This window comes from Polypterus senegalus, chromosome 9, assembly GCF_016835505.1.
Source record: "Polypterus senegalus isolate Bchr_013 chromosome 9, ASM1683550v1, whole genome shotgun sequence".
NCBI lineage: Eukaryota > Metazoa > Chordata > Cladistia > Polypteriformes > Polypteridae > Polypterus > Polypterus senegalus.
The window spans coordinates 16,524,943-16,546,866 of NC_053162.1; the positions used below are offsets into that span (position 1 = coordinate 16,524,943).

The 21,924-nt window shown below is 36.6% G+C and overlaps 1 protein-coding gene across 4 annotated transcripts in view; it reads left to right on the top strand.

Annotated features, from left to right (window-relative positions):
- Nucleotides 1-21,924, top strand: part of znf618 (zinc finger protein 618) — a 154,042-nt gene that overhangs the window by 97,226 nt on the left and 34,892 nt on the right. For 3 of the 4 annotated variants that reach the window (XM_039762734.1, XM_039762733.1, XM_039762736.1), the window contains 5 exons: nt 7,034-7,111; nt 7,749-7,793; nt 12,252-12,341; nt 13,529-13,606; nt 13,995-14,084. In XM_039762734.1, coding sequence (XP_039618668.1) covers nt 7,034-7,111; nt 7,749-7,793; nt 12,252-12,341; nt 13,529-13,606; nt 13,995-14,084 — 381 coding nt within the window. The remainder of the gene's footprint in view (nt 1-7,033; nt 7,112-7,748; nt 7,794-12,251; nt 12,342-13,528; nt 13,607-13,994; nt 14,085-21,924) is intronic. The other variant, XM_039762735.1, reaches the window with a different exon arrangement.

Genomic DNA, 21,924 nt, shown 5'->3' on the forward strand with positions numbered 1-21,924 from the left:
AAGGCTTTCCAGGCATTTTTTTCCGGCCCAACTAACAGATCTTCAAACTGCTTGTCACTCATAACATGACTGATCTGGGGGCCAACAAAATGCCCTCTTTGATCTTGGCGTTAGTTATTCTTGGGAACATCTGTCTTAAATAACAAAAACCTTAGCCTTCCTTGTTCAGTGCGTTCTCGAAATTCTTCATGAGTCCCAGTTTTATGTGAAGAGGAGGCAAAACATCTTTGCCAGGTCGACAATTAATGTCGATTAATGTGCCACATTTTTCTGTCCTGGAACTAACATTTTACAGAGTGCCAGTTCTATTGAGAATAGTGTAACTCTTTGTCACAGCTGTCCAATTCACAGACGAAACAACAGTACTTTGTATAGCCGAGCTGCAGTCCTAGTAACAGAGCAACGATTTTAAGATCTCCACAGATATTCCAGTTGTACCTGCTATACTGGACGTGCTTCAGCAACAGTTCCATATTCTCATATGTTTCTTTCATGTGTGCTGCGTAGCCAACAGGTACTAAAGGATAAACATTTCCATTGTATAGCAGAACAGCTTTCAGGCTTAACATGAAAACTTGTGCAAAAAATTTGGTTATATCATGATGTCGGCCTCAAAACATAGAAATTTTGGTACCTAGTGACAGCAAACACCATTCCTGCAGTCTTAAACCCAGCAGCTCGGCTTTTGCTTTTGACAGACCCAAATCTCTGACCAAATCATTCAATTTGGACTGTGTTATCAGATGTGGATCACCTGATGAGCATGGTTCAAAATCCGGGTCAATGTCACTGTTAGTAACCCTGTATTGCAGTTTCTTCACCTGGTTTGTCTATGGTCCAATCATCTGGTGGTTTCAGAATTGGAAGACTGTCGTCCTGTGGCACGGGTCTCATTGCTGAAGGCAAATTAGGATATTCAATTGACTTTTTGTTTTTGGCAGAGAAACCAGATACATTAGTCAAACAGAAGTAACAGTCCATCACATGGTCTTTCTGTTCTCGCCATATGATTAGAACAGCAAACGGCATCGTCTTTCGAGTGCCTCTGAGCCAGGCTCTCAGGCTGACAGCACATGTCTCAGAGCAAATATGAGGCTACCATTCCTTGTCTTAATCACCAATTTTGCAGCCGAAATACAGATGATAAGCTTTCTTTACAAGAGCAGTCATCCAACATTTCTGAGGTGCAAGTGTATATTTGCCACAGATATAGCGGAATGTATCGCTGCTGTTACGACATTGATGAGACATATCGCCCGACACCAAAACATCTATAGCGTCAAGCTTACTTACTGTTATATTGTTACAGATACAATACTTTACTATAGTGATACTATACATACACACTCACTATCTGTATAAACCAAATGAGCAGGATCGGTGTATGCAAGCCACTTTTATAGCATGATGAGACAGTGTCAAGTTCGTTCAGACCTGCCCAGGATGTCAACGTCCACAGAACAGCTGCCAACCTGGCCTGAATCCATGTCTGGATATGCCCAGGCTGCACAAACCGTTGTTGATAAGTCACTTATGGGAGCAAAAATGTTTGGATACAAATATAAGAAAAAGTCATGACAAAACTGAAGATTTCTCTGAAACGGTATGTGATGGGTACATTTTGATGTAATAATCATTATCAGCACTCAGACATCTATAAGAAACACCCAACAATGTTCAAGAAGCAAAAACTGTGTTGTGCAGTGTTATTGTACCAAACAAAGCGACTGTATGTCTTTTGAGAAGCAACAGTAAATTTATCACACTTGTGTTATCTATTTGATGTTCAGCATGTATCTTTCCTCGTCTCTTAGCTGCCTGTTTTTGTAAGCACCAAATGAACAGCAACTGGCAGGTATCACTATTACACTTATTTTTCCACAAAACACTCGAAGCATGTTATCTTTCATAAAATACCTGTCAGTCTTTCGTAATGCCAAGTCCAAACTTTAATGTTCTTACTATTTCATTAAAAATAACTTTGTTTTTAGTAATCTATTTGTGCGTTAGAATTACCAAAATAGTGGTTACTTTTATTAGAAGAAGATTCAGTACATGACCACAGGTACATACTGAGATCGTTTAGGGAGAAGCAAGTACTTAAAATTATGTTGAAGTGATGGATGTTGTGTTAAGGATAAAATAAATACTGGGGGAATATTCTCCATTATGCCTTATCTTCCCTCTGTGGTCTTTTATATTGGTGTTTGCTGTTTCTGTGTCAAACTCACATTTTACTTTCTCACGTACAAATATAGGGAAAGTTTTGTAATCGTTGAAAGATTTAATGTCGAGATTTTGATGAATCTTGATGTTTTAGACCTCCCGTAGTCTCAAAATACATAATTTTTTAATTATGTCTGTGTGTGAATGTATGTATGTAAACACAATAACTTGAGTATGCTTTCACTTTGGTAAACCAAATTTTTCATATATGTATTAGGTACAAATGTAGATTTCTATCAACTTGTGTGCTATCTCCATTAACCGGAATTAGTACTTTATTCATTCAGGTGCAGAGTCCAATTTATTCAACTTTACTTTTATAATATTTTATAAATCCTCTATATGCTACACCGATCCCTCTTCCACCTGGACAGAGGCAGTGGTGCTGTAAGAATTATGTTTTTGGACTTCTCTAGCGCCTTCAACACCATCCAACCTCTGCTCCTTAGAGACAAGCTGACTGGTATGGGAGTAGACTCACACCTGGTGGCATGGATTGTGGACTATCTTACAGACAGACCTCAATATGTGCCTCTTGGGAACTGCAAGTCTGACATTGTGTTCAGCAATACAGGGGCGCCGCAGGGGACTGTACTTTCTCCGGTCCTGTTCAATCTATATACATCAGACTTCCAATGAGACTCAGAGTCCTGCCACGTGTAAATGTTCGCTGATGACACTGCTATTGTGGGCTGCATCAGGAGTGGGCAGGAGGAGGAGTACAGGAAGCTAATCAAAGACTTTGTTAAATGGTGCGACTCAAATCACTTACATCTTAACACCAGCAAAACCAAGGAGCTGGTGGTGGATTTTAGGAGGCCCAGGCCCCTCATGGACCCTGTGATCATCAGTGGTAACTGTGTGCAGAGGGTGCAGACCTATAAATATCTGGGAGTGCAGCTGGATGACAAATTGGACTGGACTGCCAATACTGATGCTCTATGTAAGAAAGGTCAGAGCAGCCTATACTTTCTGAGAAGGATGGCATCCTTCAACATCTGCAGTAAGATGCTGCAGATGTTCTACCAGACGGTTGTGGTGAGTGCCCTCTTCTACGCGGTGGTGTGCTGGGGTGGCAGTATAAAGATGAAAGACGCCTCAAGCCTGGACAAACTTGTTAAGAAGGCAGGCTCTATTGTAGGAGTTAAGTTGGACAGTTTAACATCTGTGGCAGAGCGACGGGCATTAAGCAAACTCCTATCAATCATGAAGAATCCACTGCATCCACTGAACAGGATCATCTCCAGGCAAAGGAGTAGCTTCAGTGACAGACTTTTGTCACTGTCCTGCTCCACTGACAGACTGAGGAGATCGTTCCTCCCCCACACTATGCAACTCTTCAATTTCACCCGGGGGAGTAAATGCTAACATTACTCAGTTATTGTCTGCTCTTTTTATTTTTATTTTTTCATTTTTTCATTTTTTACTATTTAATTTAATATTGTTTCTTTGTATCAGTATACTGCTGCTGGATTATGTGAATTTCCCCTTGGGATTAATAAAGTATCTATCTATCTATCTATCTATCTATCTATCTATCAATTGTTCAATATGTTACTAATTTGATTTGATCTATTTTTGATGGTTCTTTAATGTACATAATATAAAAATATTCTCATTCTCTTGCGGTTTAGCTATCCCTATATCTGAGTATACGAGAAAGTCTATGGGAGACCACTCCCAATTTTTTTTTTTGTTTGTTTCTTTAATTAATTAATTAAATTTAATTAATTAATTTGTTTTTATTTATTGTTTTAAAGAGCATTGCTGTCTGCAGAGAGTTTTGTGCTTTTTGAGGTGTTACAATTTATTGTACCAAATAAACAAACAGCATAAATAAATCTTGAAAAATCCATAAACGTAACAATCGATTGATGTGTATATTTTATGTGTATTCATAATACATATTTTAATTACTGTTGTATCATTTCTAATTTTAAAATTCAGATTTCAATTGGTAATAAATGTACGTGATGAATGCTGCTTTTAATTAAAAGCTGACATTTTAAATGAATATGGTAATGCTGCCATATTACTAGGAACTTATATGTTATATTAACGCAGCGTGTTAGAATAAATGGTAGACGACCTTCGTTTTGTCTTGTTTTATGGTTTCCAACTACTAAGATTTAGTTGTGCAATGTATCATCCTCTCCAGTTAACATATGCATAACTAACTCCTCATGGCATAGTTGTTTCTCGCCATATCTCTTGCAGGTGGTCATATTCTCTCAAATGTTATACTTTTCAAGTGTGTATATATAGGGTTAATTGCTAATATTATAAATGTTTTATCATGAGAAACTTGCTTTGCAAATGTATATACTGTAAACTGAGAATTTATGATGGTGGTGATATATTTTCATAGCTACAACGTTCAATATTGATCCAGGCAGCCCAGTTTTCCATTACCCTTTACATATGGTATAGCTAAATAAAAAGCTACCTGTTTATGACCAAAGAGATGTTTGTGGCATTTTGGTTGCAGACAGTCAGATGATAAGGGATTTCTATGACACAGTCATTTTGGCATATTGATGTGACACATTTTAATTTGTTATTGTATAATTTGGGAACATAGTTTGCTGTAATACATTTTTTCCCTTTTTGATATTGTATTACTGTTTTGTGTTCACACAAGCTTGATATTGTAAGTTTTTGTAGCTCATGATGTTTGAAAACTCACTGTTAAGAGCTGCTAATATTATGTTAAACATTTTGCGGAAGATCCTAGTCTAACATCTAGTTCAGTTTCTATAGAATGTTAATTTGAATACACTTAAGTGTGCAGCATCTCATACAGTTACATGGCCTAGTTCCCATCCCCTTAAAAACTAATGTCCTGCTAACACTGAATTTTTAGTTTAAAGTGAATCCATATTCTAAGGTTTTGGTTCAAATCCTGGCTTTTTCTCACCATATCTCTTTCCTTTTTTCTCTAAATGCACAATTTTTTCCATGCTAGGGTGATTGACACTACCCAGTGTGAGTGAATGTATGTTGCATTTGACTGTTATTCCTTCCTGAGATGCGTATGGTATGGCATTCAAGCCCATTATGACACTGTATTGGTTAGTCAGTCAGTGTTTTGTCCTTTTTTTGTTATATAGTAATAATACATTTTATTGATAAAGCACCTTTCCCATGCTTGTATCATGGCATGAAATCATACATGAGCTGAATAGTGCCCTGCAGGACAGGAAAAATGATAATGGCAAGCTTTCAATGGAAAAAGGTATAGTGAATGCCAAGTATGAAGTCTTGCCTGAATAAGTTATCAGTTCATGGCCTGAGATGTTTCCCTATAATAAATGCAGATTTACAAAATTATCCTAAATAGAGAAAGCTTCGACACAGGCACTGGTGCACAATACATACTGTATGTTCTGCTGTGAAGATTGTGTCCTTCACACTTCAAAGAACTTTTCTAGATCCATCTCCATCAGTGTGGTTCCACTGTTACATTATTTTAACCAGCTTGCTCTGTGCTGGTCACCTCAGTGATGTAGCTGCCGACCCTCAAGAGCTCTCTGCTCTTTTGACGAACCAATCAAATTGCATGCATCCAATGACATTTAGCAGTCTTTCCATTTTACATCAGTGATGTTGCATCATACACTCATTTTATAGCATGCCCATTTCAAGGTGACACTTCCTTATCATAAAACATACATAATGCTATTAGGCTGTAGGATATTTTACTCATGTTTGTAAATCATGTGACATAAACAAGAAATTTGATTGGCTGTTCAGCAGAGCAACTGAATCACGAGAAACACCCTGGACGTCTGCAACTAGACCCTTCTTAATGAACCTAGTCTCAAGAAAATCAACAGTTGCTTTTTGTTTGTTTGCAGGACTGACAAGCACATCATTGACTCATTCTTGTTTTACTGTAGTGACACTTTTGATGTTAGTGAGTTCCTGCCCTTTCTGTGAATTGATTGCTCCTGATGAACTCCGTGTTTTGGCCCTCTTGTGTTTTTTACGGATATAAAAAAACAAACAAAAACATTTTTATATTTGGCCATACTCGTCCGCTTTTTGGCCTAAATATATGTATATAATATAAGTATATATTGCTTACTAATGTTTGTTCATTTAAAATTGTGTATTAGATTATGCATTTTTACTTTTAAAATGAAAAGGGGAAAAAAAAAAAGTCCTTCTGAAATTGTAGCCCAGACGTTGTCACTTTGAAATTTGAATATGTTGCTCATAGTAGCAAAGTTTCATTTTGTTTCCCAAGGTCCACTAACAAATTTAAATTCTCCTAAAATAATCATGTGTGGCTGTGTGCATAAGTGTGCCCTGAGTTAAACGCCATCCCATCTGTCTTCTTACTCTTCTGTCATTTCTGCCAGGATTGGTGCCAGTTCCCAGATACTCTCTAATGATAAACTAGGAACAAAAACATGGAATAATTATAATAAATTAAAGCAAACAACTTAAAAAATGTAAGCATTTTTTGTGTATAATTTAAAACATGTTTCTTCTGTATTGATCAATGACTTAACATTATCCCAAGTAAAGTTACATTGTACATTTCACTTTTAATACAGTTGCTGTACAAATAAAAATCTGCAAGAGAGGCCCCGACTTTTTTGTATGGTTTTAAGAACCCAATGCAGCAATATTTTATTACATTTTGCAGTTCTGAGGCTGCCTTTATAATATAACTACAAATACTACTTTGTAATGGTGAACTGGCTGCTGCTTTACTCACATTTTTGTGATGTTATTGAAAAGACATTAAAAAAAAAAACAAAAAAAAAAACCTTAATTTCAGTATATTATTTTTTTCCAGGGTCTTATGTTTGTGGAATCTGTGGGAAGAAGTACAAATACTATAACTGCTTTCAGACTCATGTCCGAGCACACACAGGTATGTAAATCAATATACTGAGTTTTGAAACTTCAAAACAATACATCAAAATTGAATTGTACTTAATGTTATGTGCAACTGACTTCTTGTATTTTGGAATTATGCTGCTATGACAGCATCTGGACATCCTTTATTTATGATGCCATATTTAAAGAAGCTGACATTTAGGATCTAATCCCTAGGTCTGATTGCTCTCTATCGGAGCCATCGGGACCCTAGTACCCGTTAAATGAAGTGAAAATTGAATTGACCCCTTGTCAGTTGCTAAATTTATTTCTGTGTAAAACTACCTTCTGCAAATTCATTTTGAGTACACTGCTTAGATACTTGGGCTTTAGATGTTGTAATGATGTCCTCTTTAACACCTTGTATCCGATCCTGTATAAAGGTTGCTCTTTGTATTCCTTTTTGTCATTGGGACAGCCTGTCACATTGTCTTCTTTTTTTCCCCTCTTGTCCTATGTAATATTTGATGCACCAAGCTTTTTAATTTATGTTTTAATATTTTAAATTATCAAATATACTATATAATGGCAGTAATTAAAAACTGAACTATGTAGTGTTTTTTTGTATGAGCATTGCAAATATACATTAGATTATAAATAGATATTTAATCTTGTTTCTTCTTCATTTGTAGAAACGGAACCTGGAGCAGGGGAAGGTGGTTCCCAGGGAGTAAATAGTAAGTGAAAAATGTTGGATAAGTGACGTTCTCCATAAATCTGTACATTATATCTGCATAGTATAAGTGTTTCTACCTATCATAAGAAGTTGAATATATTCTTCAGAAATACAGGGCTTAACATGTTTAGCGATTGCAGGCCAGCAGTAGTGTTTATTATGTTAACTCCAACAATTAAGTGGTCTTCATATTTTTTTTTCCAGCTCCACATTGTTGCTGAAGTTACTAATGTATTGCACTCTCCAGTTACTCCCACTCCACATTTATGAATAGAGTCTTGCTGAATGAAATTTACATATGAAAAAAATAAAACCTAACAAGTTTGGTATTTTTCAAGTCAAAGTTATTTCTTCATAATCAGGTTATACAGTAATTTACCTCTTGAGGTTGTATTCTTAATTAAAGTTTTTTTTTTAATTTAATCCATTTTAAATATTGTATCTGCTGTTGCAGTTTACAGTGGGACTTTTAAGGTACATGAGTAAATAGGTGATGGAAAAGGCCTTGAAACTTACCAAATATGTACATTTTTCAAGCCTAAAATGTTATCAGGTACTGATCCACATCTTTTGATATTACACACACATTGCAAACAACTTCTCCATGTTTTTAAAGATAGAATAAACAAACATATGTAGTGAGATTTAAACATTTTTAAAGGAGTTTGGCTGTGCAGTATACTACACCCTTTGTCTTACTCTGTGGCGGTGCTACACCCTTCAGAGTCGGCTAGGATTTGATTTGCCTCCAGAAGTCATGACCATGTGTTGTTACTGACATTGAATGTTGATGTGTAGATGTAAATTGCTGTCTTAGTTTTGTACGTATCTAGACAATAACTGGAAAAAAGTCATGTGATTGTTTATATTCTTTTACTATACAGTAACTTTTTTTTCTTCCGCAAAGATACTGTGTGTTGCTACAGTGAGTGAGGATAATGAGCAGACATGTAACTTGAGCTTAAAGTGGGTTATTTTTCTGTGTTAGCAGTGGAGTGCCTGTTGTAAATAGTTGTGATATCTCACAATCTGACATCAAGCACACCCTTCCTCCCAACCAGCCCCAGCTCCAACTTTGACATTGTATTGTAGTGGTGCACAGTGGTAATGGATTCATGGTAATTTCAGAGTCTTTTAGTAGTTTGACATCCATAAAAGGACCACCACAAAGTGTGTAACTTTGCATGGTTTGCCATTTTTATAGCCACCCTGCCGCTGCTTTTAAAGTGGCGCATATTTTACACGTTAATTTGCCAGCTTGTACTTTTAGACTACTCATTCTTGACTGATGTAACTTGTCCGAAGCATCTACATGTACTTTTAACAGTTTGCCTAAAACTCAGAAGGGGACTCCCACATACCACCTGAATTTAGAAATTGTGTGAAGTTTGAAATGCATTACAAGGAGGACTAGCCTTCTAAAATAGTACCAATAATGATTTGTTTTTACTTAAAGCACTGCATCTAGCATGTAATTAATCAAGGATCCCAGCAATTATCGGACTGATACAAGGCAGGAATAATGCCTGGACAAGGTTCCAGTCCATCACAGGGAGAATACACAAACATACAGAGTAGGGCAAATGTAGCAATGCCATTTTGCCTACGTTTAATCGGAGAGATTTAGACGAGAACGGAACCATTCAGTCCAACAAAGATTGCCCGTCTTACCCACTTAATTCCTCAAGAATAATATCAAGTATCACTTTTGAAGGTCCCTAAAGTCCTACTGTCTACCACTCTTCTTGGTAACTTATTCCATATATCTATGTATCTCTGTTTTGAAGGAAAACATCCTACTGTTTGTGCAAAATTTTAGTTTCCAACTGTATGTTTGTGTTCTTGCAGATCTCATTTTAAAATAACAGTCTTGATCTAATGCATTAATTCCTTTCTTAGTTTTGAATACTTCAATTGTGTCACCTTTTAATTTCCTTTTGCTTAAACTGAAAAGGCTCAGCTGTTTTGATCTTTCCTCATAACTTCCCCACTGTAGCCCTGGAATATGCCTATTTGCTTTTCTCTGGACTGTTTCTAGCACTCCTATATCGTTTTGAAGTCTGAAGACCAAAACTGCACACAGTACTCCAGAAGAGGTCTAACCTGTTTGTTATAAAGCTTCAGCATAACCTCCTTTGTCTTGTATTCTTCACATCGTGCTGTATAACCAACATTCTTTTAGCATTCTTAATAGCTTCAGAACTCTGACTGGTAGTTGATATTGACCAAGTCTACTATGGCTCATAAATCCTTCTCATAGGGAGTAACTTCAATTTTCAGACCTTCAATTGTGTGTTTAGATCTAACATTTTTCCTTTTTATGTGTAATATTTTATTTACGTTTACTTCAATTTTGTCTGTCACAAATCTGCCCAAGCCTGTATTCTGTCAAAGTCCCTCTGTAATGATTCACATAATTCTAGAATATCTGCCAATCCACCTAACTTGGTATCATCTGCTAAACCTCTCCAAATCATTTATATGTTAAAAATAGTAACAGCTCTAGAACTGACCACTGTGCAACGTCACTCTTATCTTGGTTCTGATAGGGTTGCTTGCACCATAACCTCTACTTCCTGTAACCTCTCATGTGGAACCTTATCAAATGCTTTCTGAAAGTCAAGATAGATAATATCATATGCACCATTCTGATCTCATCCTTTTGATGCTTCCTCATAGAATTCCTGCATGACCTCCTTTGTCTGAATCTATGCTGACTGCTCATATATTCTTGTGTTGTGTTGCTCTATCTTATCCTTAAGAATACCTTACACAAATTTACCAGTGATGTATGTTACACTTAGTGGCCTATACTTACTTGGATATGCCTGAGCAAATCATTTTAAATAATGGGATAATATTTGCCAGTGCTTGGGAATGTCCCCAGTGTGACCTCCTAAGTATACACGTTAAGGTTTTATTTATATGTACTCACTAACTTTTTTGTGCACTCAAAGATAAATATTATCTGCTCATGGGGATTTATGCGATTTAAGCCTATTTAATCTTAGCAGTACTTCTCCCTGTACAATTTCCAAATTACTCTGCACCTCCTTAGTAGTCCCTGTTACTGTTCAACAGTTATCCAGTTCCTCACATGTAAAGACCTCAGAAAAATGCTTAGAGTTTAGAACATCTTCTGTTTCTCTGTCTGTATATTTTAATACCCCTCTACTCCTCCTTGAATGTTCTTTTTCTACTAAAATACTGAAAAAATCACTTTGGGTCATCTTTTACCATATCTGCAATGTTCTTCTCTAACTGCCTTTTAGTTTCCCTAAAATCCTTCTTGATGGTTGTACTCATGCTCTGATATGCACTATAAGTAGCATTAGCACTATTAATCTTGTACACTGTATACAACTGTGTTTTCCTTTCCTGCTTCTTTTATTATCTCCTTACAGTCCACTGCCGAGTTTTTTTTTCTTTTTTGTTATTTCCTACTAATTCCAGTTTTTAAGATGTACCTGTCCTACATTATGTATTAAAATGGGATATCTACCTCGAACTATGAGAGAAAATCTAATAAAACATAAAATTAAGATCAGTCCTTTACCTCTACAGGTGTATAGTACAATTGTTTTAGAGTTGTACTATGGACAGGAAAATTGACTTCAGCACTGAGCCAGCAACTATAGAGCATAGTGAATAACTGTGTAATATACTTAACATATTTCTGTTAAGCAGGAGATCCAAGTCTGGTAATTCTGTTCTTTAACACAGCCTTAGTGAAACTGATAAATTTCCTTCCAGCATCCATAGTGAGATATTTAAGACGATGTAACCCTTGTACACTAAAGAAAGAATCCAGTTCAATTTATGATATTATTTAGACCTCAAAACAATGATAACTTAATGGGGCCTTAAACATTATCCTAGGCATGGGCACAAGAGTGAGGCTTTTACAATGTACAAGGATGAGCAATAGATTTCAGTGGGCATGTCATCTATTTTGTGCTCTTAGTATAATCCTTTTCTTCCAAACATACATCAATCAATTAATAACTAAATTTTCACAAAATCAATGCTAATTTAACCAGCACATGTTTATTGTCTCTATGGGTAGTGAGAAGGCAAATACTGTTAATGTCTACAGTAACTAACCTCTTGAGCACATATCAGTAAAACTTGGCTTACTAGCAAATTCCAGAGTCTCCTGCTTTCAGGTACGTAGTCCTTTGCTTCAAGTTTGATTAACACCCCTTTATTTATGTTATTAACATTCTTTTATTTATTTATACATTTCCTTTTATTTCAATATAATTCAACTGAAGATGGATGTTTTTATAAAGCAATTTGTTTTATCTACTACAAGAACATATCTGACTGTTCTCCACTGCTAGCTACAAAATACATTTCCAAATCTTTTTTTTTTCTCTTCCTGCTTAGTGTTTTCTGAGGTTTAAATTCCTGAGTAAATTTCTTACAATATCTCACTTTTTTCTGTACACTAATGTAGATAATTTTAGGTATGCCTGTGACATCTGTGGGAAGAAATATAAATACTACAGTTGTTTCCAGGAGCACAGAGATCTACATGCTGTGGATGGTAAAGTTCATTTCTTTTTCTATAAATGTGTGTATGGTTGGTTTCAGCTCAAAAGCACATATAAATGCTTGATATTACCACATTTAATGTCTCTCTCTCTCGTTCTGCGGAATATTTTAATTTTATTAGTTGTGCAACATTCAGAAATGTATATGTTGAGGTTTTAAAGTCTTGAGTATAGCATATATTGTCACCTTTTGTGTTTCATGATTTTTAGGTTGATAAGTTTAGGTTCTAACATCTATAAAATGTATTTTTTGCTTATACTTTGATTTTTACATTTAGAAATTGTAAATTGAAAATTTGTAGATATTCATGCAACAAATGTTTACCTAAAATGCAGTAGAAATCTTCATACATTGTTTTAGAATAATGTTTGTATATTATGTTGTTTAATATTCAGTACAATAAACTAGTTGGACATCATGTTACTTTAGTCTACAGACCTACCTCAGTACAAGTACCCAGTAGTGTCACAGCCGTAGTGGCCCCTAAACATATATTAAGCGCCAATCACATTTGTCTTAGCCCGTATGTCATCATGGTGTTTTGTTTATTAAAATGTGTATACATTGTATACACATCCTATATATCCAGGTCAATAAGAATGAGAAACTTATGGTGATAAGGTTGTTTGATGGTAAATGATAAGACAGACACACTTTTGATAATGTATAAATGTTGTTCTGCTTGTTCATTGTTCTTTCTTAAATTTTGTGCTTTGCCATAGCAACTGATTAAAATTTTCATCACTAGAATGAGTGATTCAGTTCTTGTTAAATTTTATTAGAAGCAGTATTGAGCCTGTGGCCAGCTACAAAGGGATTATTTATTAAATGAGAGCTATAAAGCCATAAAAATGAAAGCTTCTACCTGGTTCAAATGAAATGCATCAAGAGCCTTATGTTTTTAAAATCTTAAAACATTTCAAATTAAAGAACAGAAATGGATGCTAAAACAGCATCTGCTGTAAACATTACTGACACAGTCAATGATGGATTAGATACTTTAGTATTTTAGCTGTTTCAAATCTCAAACACCAAAGGCTCATAATACAGATCTCGAAATGAATTTGAAATGGCTTTGACAAATGAATGTATTAAATTTCTTTTGGTTTACACTGTAATTCCACACCCACATCCACATAGGGAATAAATGAGCTCTATAAAGTGACTTTCCTCTTTCAGATCCATATGATCAGGCTGTTATTCGATTTGATGATCCTAAAGAAGAGCCAGTGGAACCTTTCCAAAAAATAGGACCAAGTAGGACTTCTCTGCTGTCAAAATCTATTTTAATTTGGGGTTTAAACAAAAACCAACATGAATTATAGCAAGATTATTGCAGCATAGATCTAAATGGGGGTTAGATCATAAAAATATATATTTAAATAATGATTATATTTAATAAATATTATGAGAACTTGTTCCTGTGGCAGATTTTGTTTTTATTATGAGGATGTTAAGTTTAATATTCTACAAATACGGTTCAAGAAAGAAATTGCCAGTATCAGTAACAAAAAATAAATGTAACCTTAATTTCTTTTTAAATTAGCATTTTAATTAGTATTTTAAGAACTTTTAGAGCTGAGTAATTTCTGACATTTCTTACAGAAAAGAAATGCTAAATCATTTTATTCTTTTTTCTTTACAGAATCTGGAAATTATGTGTGTGAATTCTGTGGCAAACAATACAAGTACTTTAATCCATACCAGGAACATGTTGCATTACATGCACCTCCAAGTAGGTGATCATTTTGCTCATTTGAGGAGAATACTATTGTCAATGTGATGTCCAGTTTTTTTTTATTATAATATAAATGCATTTGTAGCAAATGTAAATAACACCCCTTTTACAGTGCATCCAGAAAGTATTCACAGCACATCACTTTTTCCACATTTTGTTATATTACAGCCTTATTCCAAAATGGATTAAATTATTTTTTTTCCTCAGAATTCTATCAATCAATCAATCAATCAATCAACATTTATTTATATAGCACATATTCATACAAAAAAAATGTAGCTCAAAGTGCTTTACAAAATGAATAGAAAAATAGAAGACACAATAAAAAATAAACATAAGTCAACATTAATTAACATAGAATAAGAGTAAGGTCCGATGGCCAGGGTGGACAGAAAAACAAAAAACTCCAAAGCTGGAGAAAAAAAAAAATCTGTAGGGTTCCAGACCAAGAGACCGCCCAGTCCCCTCTGGGCATTCTACCTAACATAAATCATCATATTTTCATGGAAGGACCTGATGATGATGGTCACGTAGACTTCTGGCTTTCAGTCCATCATTGTTGGAGCATCATGATGCTTTGAGTAGGTGGTGGTGGCGCAGGCCGCCACCACAAAGAAACCGGAAAAAGAAACAGAAGAGAGTAGGGGTCAGTACATTTTAGAGCCACCATGAATAGTTATTATGAAGAATTGAACATACAGAGTATCAGGATTAAGTTAAAGTGAAGTTATAAAAGGCCATGTTAAAGTAATGTGTTTTCAGCAGTGTTTTAAAGTGCTCTACTGTATTTGCCTGGCGAATTCCTATTGGCAGGCTATTCCAGATTTTAGGTGCATAGCAGCAGAAGGCCGCCTCACCACTTCTTTTAAGTTTAGCTTTTGGAATTATAAGGAGACACTCATTTGAAGATCTAAGGTTACGATTTGGAATATAACGTGTCAGGCATTCCGATATATAAGATGGAGCGAGATTATTTAAGGCTTTATAAACCATAAGCAGTATTTTAAAGTCAATCCTGAATGACACAGGCAACCAGTGTAGTGACATCAAAACTGGAGAAATGTGTTGGATTTTCTTTTCCCAGTTAGGATTCTAGCAGCTGCATTCTGCACTCGTTGCAAATGATTTATGTCTTTTTTGGGTAGTCCTGAGAGGAGTGCGTTACAGTAATCTAGTCTACTGAAAACAAAAGCGTGAATTAATTTCTCAGCATCTTTCAATGATATAAGAGGTCTAACTTTAGCTATGTTTCTTAAATGAAAAATGCTGTCCTAGTGGTCTGATGAATATGCGATTTAAAATTCAGATTACAGTCAACGGTTACCCCTAAATTTTTACTTCCGTCTTAACTTTTAATCCTAGTGCATTAAGTTTATTTCTGATAACCTCGCTGAATCCATTATTGCCAATTACCAAAATTTCAGTTTTCTCTTTATTTAGTTTGAGAAAATTACTATTCATCCATTCAGAAATACCAGTAAGACATTGTGTTAGTGTATCGAAAGAGTCGGAGTCATCAGGTGCTATAGATAAGTACAGCTGTGTGTCATCAGCATAGCTGTGGTAGCTCACATTGTAACCTGAGATAATCTGACCTAACGGAAGCATATAGATTGAGAATAACAGCGGACCCAGGATAGAGCCTTGTGGAACACCATATCGGATATCATGTGTCTTTGAGATTTGATTACCACAACTCACAAAGAATTTTCTCCCTGCCAGGTAGGATTCAAACCAATTTAAGACACTGCCAGAGAGGCCCACCCATTGACTAAGGCGATTTCTAAGAATATTATGATCAATGGTGTCAAATGCAGCACTCAGATCTAAGAGGATGAGAACAGATAAATGGCCTCTGTCTGCATTTACCCAAGTCATTTACTACTTTAACAAGTGCAGTTTCTGTACTGTGATTTGTTCTGAAGCCTGACTGAAAAGTATCAAGAATAGCATGTTTATTTAGGTGGTCATTTAACTGCATAATGACTGCCTTCTCTAAATTTTACTTAAGAAGGGCAGGTTAGAAATGGGTCTAAAATTTTCAAAGGCAGAGGGGTCAAGATTATGTTTCTTAAGAAGGGGTTTAACTACAGCAGTCTTAAGACAGTCTGGAAAGACCCCGTATCTAATGACAATTTACTATGTCCAGAATATTGTCAATTAGACGCCTGATATTTCTTTGAAAAACCTGGTTGGTATTGGGTCAAGGACGCAGGTGGAGGATTTCAGTTGAGAGATTATACTATGTAATTCAGGTAAATCTATCCTGGTGAAAGCATTTAATTTGTTTATAACGGAGTACCGGGGCTTTGGAGGTTCTGCAGTGTTCGGGAGATATACTATGTTATCTCTAATATCATTAATTTTTTGAGTGAAAAATACAGCAATGTTCTCACAGGTTTCACTGGAAGTATTCTGGGGGCATTCCTTTGTGTTCCCTGGGTTTAACAGACGGTCAATTGTTGAAAATAAGACTCTGGGATTACTAGCATTGTTATTTATAATATTAGAGAAATAGCAGCCTCTCAAGACGGACAGTGTTATTGTATTCTGTTATTTTAACTTTTAATATTTCATAGTGGATAGTTAGTTTAGTTTTCCTCCATTTACGCTCAGCTCTACGACATGTTCTTTTTAAATCAGACACTCTTTGGGTCTTCCATGGAATAACAGTACTAGAGGATTTTTTAACTGTCTTTTCAGGTGCAACTATGTCAACAGCAGTTCTTACTTTAGAGTTAAAGTTTTCCACTTTACTATTTACATTATCCTCGCTATTATAGCTGGCATTATAAACGGACTGATTGCTTAGAATAGTTGTAAGCTTTAAAGCTGCTGATGAGTCAAAGAAGCGTTTTTTAACAAAATGTTTCTCATGAGCGTTTTCTATCTTTATTTCTATATTAAATAGTAGAAGGAAATGGTCTGATATAATGGTCTACATACAACACCCCATAATAACGTGAAAAAGGTTTACTTGAGGTTTTTGCAAATTTATTAAAAATAAAAAAATTGAGAAAATACATGTACATAAGTATTCACACCCTTTGCCATGAAGCTAAAAACTGAGCTCGGGTGCATCCTGTTTCCCCTGATCATCCTTGAGATGTTTCTGCAGCTTCATTGGAGTCTACCTGTGGAAAATTAAGTTGATTAAACATGATTTGGAAAGGCACGCACCTGTCTATATAAGGTCCCACAGTTAACAGTTCATGTCAGAGCACAAACCAAGCATGAAGTTAAAGGAATTGTCTGTATACCTCCGAGACAGGATTGTCTCAAGGCACAAATCTGGGGAAGGTTACAGAAAAATTTCTGCTGCTTTGAAGGTCCCAATGAGCACAGTGGCCTCCATCATCCATAAGTGGAAGAAGTTTGAAACCACCAGGACTCTTCCTAGAGCTGGCTGACCATCTAAACTGAGCGATCGGGGGAGAAGGGCCTTAGTCAGGGAGGTGACAAAGAGCCTGATGGCCACTCTGTCAGAGCTCCAGAGGTCCTCTGTGAAGAGAGGAGAACCTTCCAGAAGAATAACCATCTCTGCAGCAATCCACCAATCAGGCCAGGAAGCCACTCCTTAGTAAAAGGCACATGGCAGCCCACCTGGAGTTTGCTAAAAGGCACCTGAAGGACTCTCAGACCATGAGAAACAAAATTCTCTGGTCTGATGAGACAAAGATTGAACTCTTTGGTGTGAATGCCAGGCGTCACGCTTGGAGGAAACCAGGCAACACTCATCACCATGCCAATACCATCCCTACAGTGAAGCATGGTGGTGGCAGCATCATGCTGTGGGGATGTTTTTCAGCGGCAGGGACTGGGAGACTAGTCAGGATAAAGGGAAAGATGACTGCAGCAATGTACAGAGACATCCTGGATGAAAACCTGCTCCAGAGCGCTCTTGACATTAGACTGGGGCAATGGTTCGTCTTTCAGCAGGACAACGACCCTAAGCACACAGCCAAGATATCAAAGGAGTGCCTTCAGGACAACTATGTGAATGTCCTTGAGTGGCCCAGCCAGAGCCCAGACTTGAATCTGATCGAACATCTCTGGAGAGATCTTAAAATGGCTGTGCACCGACGCTTCAACTCCAACCTAATGGAGCTTGAGAGGTGCTGCAAAGAGGAGTGGCCAAAACTGGTCAAGGATAGGTGTGCCAAGCTTGTGGCATCATATTCAAAAAGACTTGAGGCTGTAATTGCTGCCAAAGATGCATCGACAAAGTATTGAGCAAAGGCTGTGAATACTTATGTACATGTGATTTCTTCGTTTTTTTATTTTTAATAAATTTTCAAAAACCTCAAACTTTTTTCACGTTGTCATTATGGGATGTTGTGTGTAGAATTCTGAAGAAAAAAATTAATCAATTTTGGAATAAGGCTATAACATAAAATGTGGAAAAAGTGATGTGCTCTGAATACTTTCTGGATGCACTGTATGTTTTTTATAAAATTAATTAGCTGGTGGAGTTGCTTCATGAATTTTTGAAAACATTATGTAATATACATTTGTCTTTTTTTTTAAAATTTTGCATACTAGTTCGTTTACAGTTTCATGGGCTTCTTTTGTAATGGTTTTATATTTTTAGCACATTGAGCATATTCATTATCTTATATTATACAGTCTTTATTTATGGGATTTAGATCTCTTATTCAGTCAATCATTTTAATTCTGATTTCAATGGAATTTAGATTTTTATCCGTCCTTCCATCCACTTTCCTAACCCAGAGCAGGGTCTCGAGGCAGCTAGATGCAATGCAGGAGCAAGAAACTGACAAGGGCACCAGTCTATTAAAGGATGAACACACAAACACTCACTCTCACAAGGGCCAATTTAGCAATGTCAGTTCACCTAACCTACAGGTCTTTGGATTGTAGGTGGAAACCCATACAGACTTAATGCAGGGAAGTACTCATGGTGTGAACCCTAGTCTCCATGCTATGAGGCAGCAGTCTGCACCCTGCCTTCCCATCTTTTCATTAATAGGCAATTACCTGTTATGCAGGATGAGGTAGTATTGATATACACAGGGCAAAATATTATAAATATAAGCCAAAAACAAACATTTTGAAAGTATAGTAAATTGCATGTTGAAAAGGTATACATTGAACTTTGTATGCTCCGATTTTCTTCTTGAAAATGTTTTGCATTGCTGCTGCTGTTTGTTGGGGGAATAAATAACAAAACTATTTTTGGATCTCAAATAGATGACAGAGAAAGCAGAGCTTACGATTTTCTCATGTGGTGCAGTCCTGCTTGCTCTTTTCGTAGTGCAGCTCCTAAGCTGTTTTTGCTTATCACTTTATATTTCTTTTTGTTTAAAACAATCTCTTGCAGCCAATTGATACCTCTTTTTGTCACCTGCCTTTTATCTGTCCTAAGGAAATATCTAGCACATCTAACAAATATCTAGCAAATCTAATGGACCTCATGGCTGGGATACATAGTTTTAAAGCTTTTCCCTCTCTTGAGAGATCAGAAAATAATCTGATTTCCTCATGCCCCAGTATCAGCCCATTGTTCAGTAGTAGCAGGGTAGATGAATGAGAAAGAAGTCACCTGAGGAAGTGGACTCTTTTAAGGGCTGCTTTGAGACGACAGACGGGTAGGTGACTGCATTAGTGAGGGTATTAATTTTTGTGTTGACACTGTTTTACCATCAAAAGGACTGTTCACTGCTTCCCCAACAGCAAATCATAAGTCGCAAGTGATTGTAAAACTCTTACTAACCAAAAAAAGACAGTAAAAAAGAGGGTTTGGGGAAATTGATCTTTTCTTTTGCCTTTCTCTGTACCTTGTCCAATGAGGCCAAATAGAACTACAGGGGGAGCTGGAGATCAAGCTAGAATAAATAGTTCAACTCTAGATCAGGAGAATGTTGGCTGTTGGGAGAGGAGTAAATCAAGTCTTTATCAGGTTTGACCACAGCCTTCCTGCTTAGTTTACCCAACCAGTTTCCGATGAGGTTCCACCTTCCTTGTTTAACCCTATCTACTTTGCTGTGCAAATAATGGACCATGTACCATGATCCAAAGACCCTACTTCCTCCTCACTTTACATTCACACCACATAACAACTGCCAGTGTCTCTCCTCATGTACCAGCTACCAGACTTAGTCACCCCTCTGCAAACCTTCCAGCTACCCTGGACTGATCTTCTCAATGGCCTATAATGAAAGAACTGAGGAAACACAATTGGGGCAAAGCTGCTGAATCTCATAGTGATAGCCCTAAGCTACTGAAGTAGTATGCTGGGCAACTGCAAGTAGTTTTTCAGAATATCTTCAGCCTTAACCTAGAGAGAAACCTCTTGTATGGTAGCAGTCCCGATGATAGTGCAGCTGAAAATCTTAAATTATTAATAACCAGTGGTTCTTCCATATTTTGAAGACCCTTGAGAGGCTAATATTGGGTCACTTGTAATCACTGGTCAGTACTACACTGGACCCTGTGCAGTTTACCTACCATGATCACGTTGGAATGGACAATGCTGTCTTCTACCTGATGAGCAGAGCTTACTTCCTTCTGCAGAAAATGTGCAGCAGATGAGAATATTTTTCCGATTTCACTAGTGATTACAACACCATGCAGCCCGAACTGCTTGGTGTGAAGCTGTGCTCGGTACAGGTTGACATTCCCACTGTGTCTGAATAATGGGTTATCTAACTGGTAGATCAGTTTGTGCAGCTTAACAAGTCTGTGTCAGATACAGTAATGAGTATTATCGGGGCTCTACAGGGAGCTTTACTGGTTCCTTTCCTTTTAACCCTGTACACCACAGACGTTAAATACAATACAGAATGTGCATCGATTTTCTGATTACGTAGTTGGGTAAATCAGCAGTGGGCAGAAGAACAAATACATGGCCGCAGTGAAGGGCTTTGTTGAATGATGCAAATTTAGCCATGGAACTCAACATCAGTAAGACAAAGGAGAAAGGTTGTCAAGTCCACTCTAAGTACCTCCGGTGCATCTGAATGATAGACTTGAGTGGAGTACAAATACCAAGACTGTATACAAGAAGAGTCCGGAAGAAGTTTACATCATTTGGTGTATGCAGGTCACTCTTACATGTTTTATACCACTCTGTAGTGGCCACTGTCATCTTCCATGTGGGAGCAGTGGCAGTAGCACAGGGTGATGCCAAAAGGCTAAATAAACTGATTAAAATGTCCTGGTCCAGTCGTGGGAGTCAGACTGGACTCACTGGAGAAAGTAATAGAACTGACATCTCACAGGAAACTGCTTACTATTCTGGATTATGACACTCTCCTTCTCTGTGTGTGATCTTGGCTAAACAGAGGAGCACTTTCAATAGCAGACAAAGAAGCACTGTGTGAGGTTGTTCCTGTTCTCAGAAATCAAGGCTGTGTAAAAAATTGTCCAATGGCTGGTTGGCGATATTTTATGTGTACTAAATTGCACTGAACTGGTCTAGTACACATCTTCACAGACTGATGCTATGTACAATATGTTGAGCCAGTGACTGACATACTTAAATGTCTTAAGTATCTCTGTCTGGTTTTGAACAGCATCTGAAAGCAGCAGTGGCTAATGACTAAACTCCCATATGTAGGCTATTCCATTAGTATTGCATTTATTCTTTCCTTCTAATTAAATAAGGAATTTGTTATCAGTTATTTGTATTTAAACTAAGGATTGTTTGCATCAAAAAGGTACAGTTAATGAGGTTAAATAAATCTGTTTGAGATGTGCTTTTACTAATATAACTATGCTATAAATAGCACAGAAGAGTAAATATAACATTTTCTTTCCATGATGTAGCTGATTTAGTATCATATTACTCCTGAAACCTTTATGGGATATTGAGAAA